Source organism: Balaenoptera ricei, chromosome 2, assembly GCF_028023285.1.
Source record: "Balaenoptera ricei isolate mBalRic1 chromosome 2, mBalRic1.hap2, whole genome shotgun sequence".
NCBI lineage: Eukaryota > Metazoa > Chordata > Mammalia > Artiodactyla > Balaenopteridae > Balaenoptera > Balaenoptera ricei.
In genome coordinates this window covers 160,454,647-160,468,206 of record NC_082640.1, presented here as the reverse complement: position 1 = coordinate 160,468,206, position 13,560 = coordinate 160,454,647, and the positions used below count along the sequence as shown (strand labels likewise).

The following is a 13,560-nucleotide window of genomic DNA, read 5'->3' as shown; positions in this document are numbered from 1 at the left end:
CCCGAGACCGGGAAGGCGGGGGCGGTACCGGGGCGATTACGCCTGCGCAGTAGCCACCGAGAGGAGAACAAAGGCAAGATAGAGCGGCCCTTTGCTTGGCGACTCTCGGTTGCCATCTTCCTTCCGGTTCGGATAATGTAGGGGCGAGTAGAATGTTCCTATATAGCCAAGGAACCATAGAGTCTCACAGCTGAGAGCGGTGGTAGAGATCGTGTCGCTCTACGGGTTCGTTTTTGAATGGAAAAAAAAAAAAAAAAGGTTCCATTCACAATAGCAACAATAACAAAAAACCATGAAGCAGGTAGGAATAACACTAATAAGAAATATGCAGAGTCTATATAAAGGAAACTACAGAACTATACAGACTCATATCCGAGTGGAATAAAATTAGACTTGAAATAATGGAGAGGTTTACCATGGTTCTGAATGAAAAGAGGAAAAATTATAAAGATGTCAGTTCTTCTCAAATTAAGTGAATAGACTTAATTCAATTCTAACAAAAAATCCAATTAGGAACAAATCTGTGAAGATGTATTCTGAAGACAGAATGTAAGAGTACATCAATTCCTGCAGGTATTGTAAAAGGGAAGAAAGGGAATTCTTTAGAATAATTCAACGCAGAAGAATTTATGTTGGAGAATATCAGTCAAAGGAAAGATAGCAAAAGCCAGATAACAAGATTGTCTAGAGAGGACCAGATTGGATTTAGAAAATAATCCAATCTCATGCAATACGAAATATGAACCCATGTGGCTTGAGAGAATCACTGAAAAACAAAGCTGATACACACTGAATTCTGAAAACAAAACAAAACAAAAATCTACCTAACTCTGAGACTTTTAAGTGTGTCAATGTGCCAGTTGTGCACCACTTAAAGGTTTGACCTTGCCTCCATCTTAATAACCCAGATCTTCACCTCTCATAGGAGGTGGATGTGAGCTGAAAGTGGGGCAGCTAAGTTTCCTTTGGAAGAAAGAGCTTTTCATTCTCAAATAGGAATTTAGCTGTGTTTCTTTTAGCTTTTATTGAAATATAAAGTATATACATAAAATTACAAATCATAGTGTACAGCTTAGTGAATTTTCACAAACCAATCACACTTGTGTACAGATCAAGAAACAGAACATTACCCAACTCAGAAATCCCACTTGTAATTTTAATATTTTCAATTGAAATTCTGTTTGAAAACTATAAAAATAAATGTAATTTACTATAGAACAGACAAGGAGAAAATCAGATGATCATCTCATTAGATGCAGAAAAAAAATGTTTTCTTTCATTTCATAAATTTCAATATCCATTTATGATTTTTAAAAAGATTTGCAAGCCAGAAATAAAAGAAAACTTCCTTAATCTTATACAGAGTATTTACTAAGAAAACTACAACAAACATCACAGTTAATGCTAAAAAGTTGTAAGTTTTCCCACTGAGATCAAGAACAGATGTCCACTGCTATCATGTCTGTTACGGGTTGAACTGTGTCCCCCCCCCCACCCCCCAAAAAAAGATGTTTAAATCCTAACCCCCAGCACCTCAGAATGTGACCTTATTTGGAAATAGGGTTGTCCCAGGTGTAATTAATTACGATGAAGTCATACTGGAGTAGGATGGGCCCAAGTAGTCTCCTTATAAGATGGCCATTTGAAGACAGCACACAGAGAGAATGCCATGTGATGGTGAAGGCAGAAATGGAGTTATGCAGCTGCAAGCCAAAGTATGGAATAAATGGAATTCTCATATGCTGCTGGTGGGAGTGTAAATTGGGGTGACTATTCTGAAATACTATTTGGCACTATCTACTAAAGCTGAACAGCCCCAGAGCCTATGACCCAGGAATCCCACTCCTAAACATATAACCAACAGAAATGCATATATATGTTCACCAGAAGACATGTACAAGAATGTTCACAGCAACATTATTTGTAATGGCTGAAAACAACACAAATGTCTACCTACACTAGAATAGATAATCAAATTGTGGTATATTTGTACAATGGAATACAAAACACCAAAGAGAATGAATGATCTATAACTACATGAAACCACTCAGATGAATCTCACAATGTTGAGCAAAAGAGGCTAGACAGAAAAGAATATATGCTATATGTTTTCACATATGTAAGTTCAAAAATAGACAAAATTTATATATAGTGTTAGAATTCAGGACAGTGGAGGGATAGTGACTGAAAGGGAGGTGCTAATGCTGTTTCTCGATCTGGGTGCTTGTTACGTAGGTATGGTCAGTTTATGAAAAGTTCATCAAGCTGAACCACTTTTGATTTGTGCACTTTTCTGTTTGTATAATTCAATAATAATGTACCTCCAAGAAAATTGTGAAAGATGGAAGTTCAAAAGAATATTTACTGTAAAATTGACTTTACATATGGTTCAAAAATAGACAAAATTAAATCATGGGCTTCCCCGGTGGCGCAGTGGTTGAGAATCTGCCTGCCAATGCAGGGGACACGGGTTCGAGCCCTGGTCTGGGAAGATCCCACATGCCACGGAGCAACTAGGCCCGTGAGCCACAATTACTGAGCCTGCGCATCTGGAGCCTGTGCTCCACAACAAGAGAGGCCGCGATAGTGAGAGGCCTGCGCACCGCGATGAAGAGTGGCCCCCACTTGCCGCCGCAACTAGAGAAAGCCCTCGCACAGAAACGAAGACCCAACACAGTCATAAATAAACAAACAAACAAACAAAAAAATTAAATCATAATCTTAAAAGTGAAGGTAGGGACTTCCCTGGCGGTCCAGTGGTTAGGGTTCTGCACTCCCATTGCAGGGGGCACGGATTCAATCCCTGGTTGGGGAACTAAGATCCTGCATGGCACACGGTGAGGCCTAAAAAAAAAAAAAGAAAAGAAAAAAGGAAGGTAGTGGTTGCCTTTGGGGAGAAGGAAAAGGGTAGTGACCAAGAGGGGTCACAAGTAGGGTTTTAAGTGCTAACAATGTTCTGTTTCTTGAACCAAGTGGTAATTACATAAATATTTGCTTTGTTAAAACTTACTGAGCTGTAAATTTATCCTTTGCGCTTTCCTGTTTCTGTTTTGTACCTCACAATTTTTTTTAAAGTTTTTAAGAGTGGGAAGGAGAAGAAAAGTGATGGTAGCGGAAGACAAAGAAAGATGAGATTAGGTTGAGGAAGGCAGGAAGCTTTCTCTTTGCCTTTTCCTTTCCTACCTGGCATGGTAGGTTCTAGCTGTCAGGCCCCAGGCCCTCTATCCAGAAACCCTCCCTCAGCAAGGCACCTAATAGGGAAACAGCAACGCTGTTTAAAACAGGCCCTTCCATGTTCCCCTCATTGTTTCAAGATAGATTTCATCATTGTTCTAGATCCTATAGGAAATCCTGTCTGCTACATTCTTTTTTAAAATATAAATTTATTTATTTATTTATTTTATTTTTGGCTGCGTTGGGTCTTTGTTGCCGTGCGCGGGCCTTCTTTAGTTGCGGCAAGCAGGGCCTTCTCATTGCAGCGGCTTCTCTTGTTGTGGAGCACCGGCTCTAGGCGCGCGGGCTTCAGTAGTTGTGGCATGCGGGCTCAGTAGCTGTGGCTCACGGGCTTAGTTGCTCCGCAGTACGTGGGGTCTTCCCAGACCAGGGCTCGAACCTGTGTCCCCTGCATTGGCAGGCGGATTCTTAACCACTGCATCATCGGGGAAGCCTCTATCTGCTACATTCTTACACTTAAGGAACTAACATATAGTTGGCCGTTCAAATTTTGTAGCCTGCACAATTAATTTTCAAAAGTCACAGCCATCTTCATTATACAGAACCCGTCTCCAGAAAATTATTTAAAAGAAGACTCATTGTTTGTGTAATACTCTCCTCATGACATTTTAGTAACATTGATTTCACGTTATATGACCAACCCCAAGCCCATTTTTTAGAGACTAATTTTACTAATCTAGAATGCAAAAAGTAAAGAACAATGAACACATAAAGTGCTCTTATTCAAAATGAAATAAGGGATGAATTATAGCACAAATCACACAGATTCGGTTTTGTGTGGGAAACTCTGGGGGGGGGGTGTCAGCTGTTAATTGTCAATGCTGTCAAAATCAACTCAGCATGAGCCTTCTCTAGGTTAGGTTTATAATCCAGCTGCCCGGGACTTTCCTGGTGGCCCAGTGGATAAGACTCTGCGCTCCCAATGCAGGGGGGGGCCAGGGTTCGACCCATGGTCAGGGAACTAGATCCCACATGCCACAACTTAAAGGGCTTGCATACTGCAACTAAGACCCGGTGCAGCCAAATAAATATATAAATATTAAAAAAAAAAAAATCCAGCTGCCCTTCTTTCCTTATGTTTCATTCTTGCTGTTACTAGGGAGATTTGGGTGAGGGCTGGGACAAGGGGGTGACATTTGATTGGCTAGTGGTTTGAAACCATATTCTGATTGGCTGGTGGCTTGCGTATTATTTTGTGGAATAAAATCCCTGCTACCTCTTGCAGCTTGTACCATTCTAAACAACAGGATCTAGAGGCAGATTATCTGCTATTGGACCTCTTAAGATTTGGGATGGATAGTGTCTAGGCTCAGGGTAACCTGGTCATATATAACCTTGGCAGTGTGCGTGAGTACTTCTTTCCCTTCTTATCACCATGGAGTCACGCTTTCATTTTATCCTAAAAAAAAACCTCCATAGGTGTTAATAAGTAATCTCAATTGCATGTGGTCAGTCCTTCATTCTCAATGGATCTGCACAGTTTAGGAGAGCCTGTAACTTGAGAGTAGTTAACCTCTTACAGTTCTTTGGATGTTATCCATAGCAGCAGCTAAAACTTTAAAAGAAATATATTTGGAAAGATATTATAGAAGTCACAAAACAGACAAGAAGGCCATATAACTAGGTCTAGGAGCAGGAAAAAGCCAATCCAGGAGCTATTCTACTATCAAAGCTCTGGATGCTGTATGAAATAAGGTTAAACTCTTTTTTTTTTTTCCTTTAGCCACTCAATGCCTTCTCAGATAGAGGGGATGGTGCGAGTGTTGCAGGAAGGGGGACCTGTTCCAGGGCTAAGAGTGGACTCTTGTCTAACACTCAGAAATGAATTATCTGAGGAGGCACACGTGCTGACAAAACAAGACTTTATCGGGAAGGGGCACTAAGGTGGAGAGCAGGAGGGTAAGGGAACCCAGGAGGACTCTCTGCCACGTGGTTTGCAGTCTCGGGTTTTATGGGAATGGGGTTAGTTTCCGGGTTGTCTCTGGCCAATCATTCTGACTCAGGGTCCTTCCTGGTGGCTTGCGCATCGCCAGGCCAAAATGAATTCCAGCGAGGATTCTGGGAGGTTGGAAGGACATATGGATTGGCATCTCCTCTCTCCTTTTGACCTTTCCCGAATTCTTCCAGTTGGTGGTTGCCTGTTAGTTCTGCGTTCCTTACCAGGACCTCCTGTTTAAGATAACTCATGCAAGTGGTTACTATGTTGCCTGGCCAGGGCTGGCGGTTTCAGTCAGTGTTTCCCCTAACAAGGGGAAGGATTCTCCAATTCTCCCTTCAGCATCTACAGTGAAAAGGCTGGGCACTCTGATCTAAATCCTAATACAACTGCATATAATTTGAGTGTAATATGCCAAGAAAAAAGTCTGGGTACTGTTAGAAAGGAGGAGTGGATGTGAGCAAACAAAAGCAACAAATATCCACTCCCCGGGGGAAGGGCCTCCATTTTCAGGCAAATGTATTCAAAGACCTGGGCATAAAAAGGAGATTAGCATTATCAGTCAAATGCAAAAAGAATACCACCACAAAGATTTTGAGAGAGAATAAACAGAGGCTTTCTGAGCAAGGAAAAATTGGGAATGATTTTAAAATCAAAGAATAAATGTGTTAATTAGGAAGTAGTCCAAGCTGCTATAGCAATGAGACACTGAAGTACAGTGGATTAAGCAAAACAAAAGTTCATTTTCACTCATAGAACAATTCAGAGGTAAGCAGTCCAAAGCTGTCATCTTTAACCTAAAGCTTCCATCTCTGGGTTCAAGGTGGCTGCTCTGGCTCCTGCCATCAAATCTGCATCTAGTCAGTGGGGAGGTAGAATGGGTTAGGGGAGCATACCTTTTAAAAAAATTTTTTTTAATTAATTAATTAATTAATTTTTGGCCATGTCAGGTCTTAGCTGCGACGTGCAGGCTCTTCGTTATGGTGCGCAGTCTCTCTAGTTGTGGTGTGTGTGCTCAGCAATTGCGGCATGCGGACTTAGTTGCCCTGCAGCATGTGCGATCTTAGTTCCCTGACCAGGGGTCGAACGCCCCCTGCAGTGGAAGCGCGGAGTCTTAACCACTGGACGGCCAGGGAAGTCCCAAGGAGCATGCCTTTTAAGGTCATAACCCAGAAGAGATACTTATCATTTTCAGTTACACCCTACAAGTTGTTGGCTACAACTTAATGGTAGGCCATGCCTAACTGCAAGGAAGGCTGGGAAATAAAATTTCTACTTGGGCAACCCAAATAAAACTCATAAGACCTATTATTAAAGGAAGAAGGGAAGAGTGAATGCTGGGACAACTGGCAATATCTGTTACACTGACAATGACAAGTTCTAATAAGGTTGTGGAGCAACAGAAACTCCCACACTGTTTATGGGAGTACGAATGTATACAGTACTTAAAGAATAATTTGAGAATATATTATCTTCAATAAGTTGAAGACATACAATGCCTTATGACACAATTTCACTTCTAAGTATATTATCTTGGACTACAGATACTTTTTTACATATGTACAAGGAGGCATGTAAAAGAATAAAGCTCTGTTTGTAATATTAAAAACTGCAAAAATATGAATAAACAAATTGTTTAATATTCACACAGTGAAATATCATACAGCAATTAAGGTGAGTGAACTAAAGCTAAAACTAACATGGATGAATCTCACAAACATAACTCAGAAAAAAAGAGAAAGTTGCAAAAAACTATATACTGGATATATACCCCAAAGAATTGAAAGCAGAAACTTGAACAGGTATTTGTACACCCATATTCATAGCAGTATTATTCACAATGACCAAAAGGTGGAAGGAACCCAAGTGCCCCATCCACAGATGAATGGATAAACAAAATGTGGCTTATACATACAATGGAATATTATTCAACCTTAAAAGGAAGGAAATTCTGATACATGTTACAACATGAATGAATCTTGAACATTATGCCAAGTGAAATAAGCCAGTCACAAAAGGACAAATACTATATGATTCCACTTATATGAGGTAACTAGAGTAGTCAAATTCATGAAGACAAAAAATAGAATCAGGATTGATAGGGGTTGGGGGAAGGGAGGAATTGGAAGTTTTTGTTTAATGGGTACAGAGTTTCAGTTTTAGAAAACAAAAAAATTTGGAGTTGGACGGTGGTGATGGTTGCACAACAGTGTGAATGTACTTAATGCCACTGAACTGTACACTTGAAAATGGTTAACATGGTGAATTTTATGTTATGTATATTCTACCACAAAAATTACTATATACAGCATGTTTTCATTTATAGGCAACTCAAAAGCATACACATTACAAACATATTGTTAAGGTATACAAGTAATCGGTAAAACTATAAAGTAAACCAAAAGGATGACAAATACAAAATCCAGGAGAGTGGTTACCTAAGAGGTGGGGTGGAGGTGAGAGAAGGAGGGAACGTAATCAGAGAGGATTATATAGAAAGTGTCAAAGTTATGGGTAATATTCTTTTTCTTAAATTAGGTTATATGTACAAGGGTGTTCATTTTAGTAATATTCTTTATCCCTTAAATATACTCTATGTATGTAATATTTTATAGTATCTATATATGTTATACAGTATTTCATACATTCAAAAGTATACATTTAAATACACATATCATATATACTCAATATAAATGTATGCTTTTGAATGTATAAGTATTACATATTTTTACGTGGGAAAATTAAAGGAGAATTAAGAAATATTAAAGTGGGTTACTTGAGGAAAACTTAGAAAAACTAATGTTCAGAAACTCTCTCTAGGCTGAAACATAGTTCCAACTTGTATAGTTCCACCTCAAACAACAGGTTTGTTTGAGAATGAGGTGTAGTGAATACTATTGTCTGCCTTCAGGACATCCATTTCCTTCCTTCTCCCTTCTTGATAAAATCCCAGTTTTGTTCAGGAGTCCACATCTTCCCTTACACATCCCATGTCACTAAGAAAAAGCTGACTATCTTCAGCTCCAACAGTAGGTCGCTGCAGTTAAAGTCAATCATGCCAATATCATCTCCTTGCCTTTTATTGGTTCAGAGATTCTGGCTTAACCTAATCAGCCTGTGGCATTTCTTTTTTATTTTGTTTTGTTTTGGCTTGGTTTTTTGGCCCTGCTGTGCAGCTTGTGGGATTTTAGTTCCCTGACCAGGGATTGAACCCCGGGCCCTCAGCAATGAGAGTGCAGAGTTCTAACCACTGGACCGCCAGGGAATTCCCTGCATGTGGCATTTCTTAGGCCATTCAAAGATTGGCATCTGTCCAAAGTTGGCACAATCATGCTGACGAGCAGGATTTTTATTACACGGTTTGGGGAAGAGACCCTATTTCTCTCTAAGAGATATGAACAAGGAACATGTTGCTCCAACTGCTATTTACAGCCAACTGTGGGCTTTGATGACAAAGCCAATAGAGGGGGAAGGTCAGAACTGAGAGATATGGAGCTTCAGCCCTGATAGTGCTGTCTATAGAGCTCACTACCTTTGAAACTCCTGTTATTTGAGATGTATTTCCTTACTGTTTAAGGTAGACTGAGTTAGGATTCCTGCTACTTGCACTGGAACCACCCTAACTGAAACCTGGAGGTACATTTTAAGGATACATAAAGAAACAGGAACCTCAGACACACAGTTGGGCCCCATGGAAGTTTAAGAACCCTACTTGTCACTACAAGAAGGGCTGAATATGTAGGTCTCACAGAGAGTGGAATGTGGCTCAGGAACTGGGTGGCCCTTAGGACCCAGTGTAGACCTAGCTGTCACTCTCTCAGCATTAGTAAGTTTTTGATCAGTTCTTATCCCAGGACTCTGCCATCTTGGTACTCTTGTTTCAGGTGCATCCCTGCTTTTCTTGATGTATGATTTCTAATCTTGCTATAGCTGTTCAACTCTTCATGTCTTGAGATCTGAATTCCCCAAAGAGAGGATCCATTTCCTTAAGACAGTCCATCTCATGAACCCCCTGCCAATCTATAGATTAGATGTTTGTGGGTAAGATGCCCTACCCTTGACTCAATTAACAGTAGTCAAGGGACTTCACTGGTGGCACAGTGGTTAAGAATCTGCCTGCCAATGCAGAGTGCACGGGTTCAATCCCTGGTCATGGAAACTGCAAGTTGCAGGATGCAGCCAAAAAAAAAAAGCAAATAAACACCCTATATACCCTTCATTTAGGCATATCATTTGTTGATGTTTTGCTACATTCTCTCTCTCCCTCCCTCTTCCATCTATCTGTCTATCTATCTGTTTTTCCCCAATCCATTAAACAGTTACTTGAAGCTATTGTGACCCTTCACACCTAAACATTCAGCAGGTATTTCCTAGGAACAAAGCTATCCTTACATGCAACTACTATATACTATTCACTCTAAGGAAACTTAACATAAATACAATCAGCCCATTATTTAAATTTCCTCAATTGTCCCAATAATATCCTTTACAGTTTCTTTTTTTTGGTGTGTGTGTACACATTTAGTTTTATTGTAACAAAGCAACTTGTACAATTTTAACGTTTAAAACTGAACATCATCTTTCCTTTCCAGTGAAACAAAAAGAAAAATTTAAAAATAAACAGGGACAAAATTACAATAGAGAATGTTAATTGCAAATAAGATCCTACAGGTTCTGCTGATTCTCCCATCGAGTGGTAGGGCTCAAGTCATCATTAGGAGAGAATTTTATTTTAAAAGTGTCATCTTAAATTGCAAGGATGTCCGTTAAACATCACAATTAAACATGCCAAAGGAGAAGCCATGTTGTCAAAATGCCCACTTAACCCACCCAAACATCTCAAACCCACCCTTTGCTGACCTTCTATAACCCCATTTTTTAAAGTTTTTTTTTCTTTTTTTAAATAAGAGAAAGTAGACAGATACATGTTGGTAAACGCTAACTGTCCATATTCACTTGGAGACACAGTGTAATCTCTGAGCCCAATATACAGAGAAAGGAGGAAAAAAGCTAGAATTCTATGCACTAGTACACAGGGGCCTAGCACCCTCCAGCTTCCAGCAGAGCTAAGGGAGCAGGTTTTTCTTTTTTCCCACAGAGAATGGTGGTGTTGATTCCATAAAGTTTTTGTTGAGACAGGAAAGGATAAAAATGAATTTGGAACAGAAAGGGGTAGAGATTCTTTTCCCACTGAATTCTGCTCAAGGTATTTTCCCCCCAAATAAGTTGTGATCCATAGTATAAAGGAGAAAAGAGACCTCAAAAACAGGGCGCCTGAACACAAGAGGAGAAGAGAAAAAGACTGCAACTTGCTCCCAGAGACTGGAGAAAATTTAAAAAGGAAGGTTGGAATCCATCAGTGTTCCATTAGTTATCTTCTCCTTCATCTTCCTCTCCTCCCTCCCCCTCATCATCATCTTCATCTTCTTCACCTTCATCCGCATCCCCTTCTTCATCAATATCTTCCAATCCTTCTTCCTCTTCATCATCATCATCTTCTTCTCCTTCCCCTTCCTCATCATCCACGTCCGGAACCAAGTAGTACTGTAATGGATTTGGCCAAATATCATCTTTGATGACCTCTCCTAACTCATCTGCACCTGCATCAGAATGATCAGTAAACCAGGTGAAGAAGCCTGCTGGTTCCTCATGCTGTCTCTTCCTGCTGGCTTTATGCTGCGTTTGACTTGAACGTTTTGTCAAATCCTTTCTGGATTTCCATTTGATTTGAGTGGACTTTGAAGATGGATCACCACTCTCATTCAGATGAAATTCTTTGGAGAGAACTTTATTTTCGAAGTAAGGGTTTTCATCATAATAAAAATCTATTCTGTAACCTGAGTTAATATCTTCAAATTCTGTCACTTCCACTCTTGTCAAATAATGCAGCGCCTCTTCATCCTCCTCCCCAAGCGGTGCAGACACTTGTGGATGGTTAACAAATGTTACCCCAAAATTTGGGATTTTGGCCATCAATTCCGACCTCTTCTGAAAAAATGGTTGGCGGAGTTTGTTATATTTCTGTTCTACTTTCAAAATCTCCTCACTGGCTTGTTCGTTAAGTCTGTCTGTTTCATTTTGTACTTCATCAATATGTTCAATTGCTTCTTGCTGTTCTTTTTCTTTGTTCGTCAAGTTCGGAGAAGCAGACGTTTCCTCTGGCTTGGAGGCAGGAGTCAGTCTTGGTTTCTTCGGTTTCTTTGCTTGGGGTGGAAGTGAAGACTGGTGTTTGGGGGCCATGCTGGGAGAAAAGCCAAGAATCCACCCAAGGGAAGATGCTCGTACCAGGAGCTCTGAGAACTCTACAGTTTCTTATTTTTTTAATTCAGGGTACAATCAAGGATCACACATTGCATTTAGTTTTCATGCCTAGTCTCCTTTAATATAAAAACAGTTCTCTAACCTTTTTTTTTCTTTTATGACACTGACATTTTTTAAGACTCCAAACCAACTGTTTTGCAGAATGTCCCTAAACTTTGGATTTCAGTTTCCTCATAATTAGATTTAGTTTTTTTTTTTTAAATTTGGGGGGACAAAAATACTACATAATTAATGTATCCTTATATACCCCACAACATGATGTACATTATGTCAGTTTGTCTCATCAGTAGTGACATCAAGTGTGATCATTTGGGTAAGGCAGTGTTTGCCAAATTTCTCTATTGTAAAGGTATGTACAGTAATCTATGGGATAATACTTTGAGGTTCTGAAAATATCTTGTTCCCTACAGCTTTTTACCAATGGTTCTGACATCCACTGATGATTCTTGCCCAAATCAGTTATTACAATGGTGATTGTAAATGATTTTATATTTCTATTCTTCCTTCTACATTTATTAGTTGTAATATTCCTATACAAAAAAGCTCCCTCGGGGCTTCCCTGGTGGCGCAGTGGTTGAGAATCTGCCTGCCAATGCAGGGGACACGGGTTCGAGCCCTGGTCTGGGAAGATCCCACATGCCGCGGAGTGGCTGGGCCCGTGAGCCACAATTACTGAGCCTGCGCGTCTGGAGCCTGTGCTCCACAACAAAGAGAGGCCGCGAGAGTGAGAGGCCCGCGCACCGCGATGAAGAGCGGCCCCCACTTGCCGCAGCTAGAGAGAGCCCTCGCACAGAAACGAAGACCCAACACAGCCATAAATAAATAAATAAATAAAATTAAAAAAAAAAAAGCTCCCTCATCTCTCCCATTTTCTTTGTTTATTCTTAATATCTTATGGACACATGGATTCTTTATTAAAAATGAACATGTTGTACACCTTACATTTCTACAATGTTATACATCAAATATATATCGATAAAAATTAAAAATAATCATGTGATAATCCACTACTGTCATTACTAATTTTGATCCTTAAATTGTCTCAAATTTGACCAACATGAGACTTTTCAAGCTGGTTCCTGTTTCTTTTGGCAAGTCCCCGTCAATTTTTGAGGACTTCCTTGCATTTTTCTATAATTAAAAAATTTCCTTATTATGAAGAGGGCCCAAGATGGTGACATAGAAAGCTCATGAACTTCCTTCCTCCCATGGACACACAGAATGTACAGCCACGTACAGAGCAATTCCTCTGGGAGAAATCCAGAAACTAGCTTAGCGACTTCTACACATCGAGTAGATGAGAAAATACTCACCTCAAAATGGGTAGGAAAGGCTGAGACACACTCTCACCATGAACCTCACCCTCAGTACAGGGCCATACAATTTGGGGGGAACCCCCAATTCCCACCTTCTCCCTGAGGAGTGAAAGGTTTGGACCCACATCTTGTGCCCCAACTTTTAAGGTTCTCACATCAGGGATGGGTCCCTAAAACACCTAGCTCTGAAAGCCAACAGGGCTTGTGTCCATGAGTCCCACAGGACTACAGCAAATAGAGAAGCAATTCTTAATGGGTCTGTGACTTCCTCTGATCATCAAACTTTCATTTCTCACTGTGCATCGCTTGGATCTTGTAATATGTTTTTTTAATTGTAGTAAAAGACACATCACATTACATTTGCCATCTTTATCATTTTTAAGTGGATATTTGGGTTTCTTCCACCTCTTGGTTATTGTGAATAATGCTGCAATGAACATGGGTGTGCACATATCTCTTTCAGATTCTGCTTTGAATTCTGTTGTATATATAACCAGAAGTTACGATTGCCAGATCATATTGTAATTCTATAATTTTTTTGAGGAACCACCTCAAAAACTACTATTTTCCATAGCAGCTGTACCATTTTACATTCCTACCTATAGTGCACAAGTGTTCCAATTAATAGGATGTTGGTCCCATCCTCACCAACCCTTGTTCATTTTCTGTTCTTTTGATAGTGGCTACCTTAACAGGAGAGATGTAATACCTCATTGTGGTTTTGATTTGCCTTTCTCATGATTAGTGATGTTG

The 13,560-nt window shown here is 40.0% G+C and overlaps 1 protein-coding gene across 1 annotated transcript; it reads right to left on the bottom strand.

The window, feature by feature from the left end:
- Positions 1 to 7,218: 7,218 nt before the first annotated feature.
- LOC132360700 (protein SET-like) lies at positions 7,219 to 11,511 on the bottom strand. Its single transcript, XM_059915784.1, has one exon. It carries the CDS (start codon positions 11,408 to 11,410, stop codon positions 10,538 to 10,540), a length of 873 nt encoding a protein of 290 aa, XP_059771767.1. The 5' UTR covers positions 11,411 to 11,511; the 3' UTR covers positions 7,219 to 10,537.
- Positions 11,512 to 13,560: the final 2,049 nt, after the last annotated feature.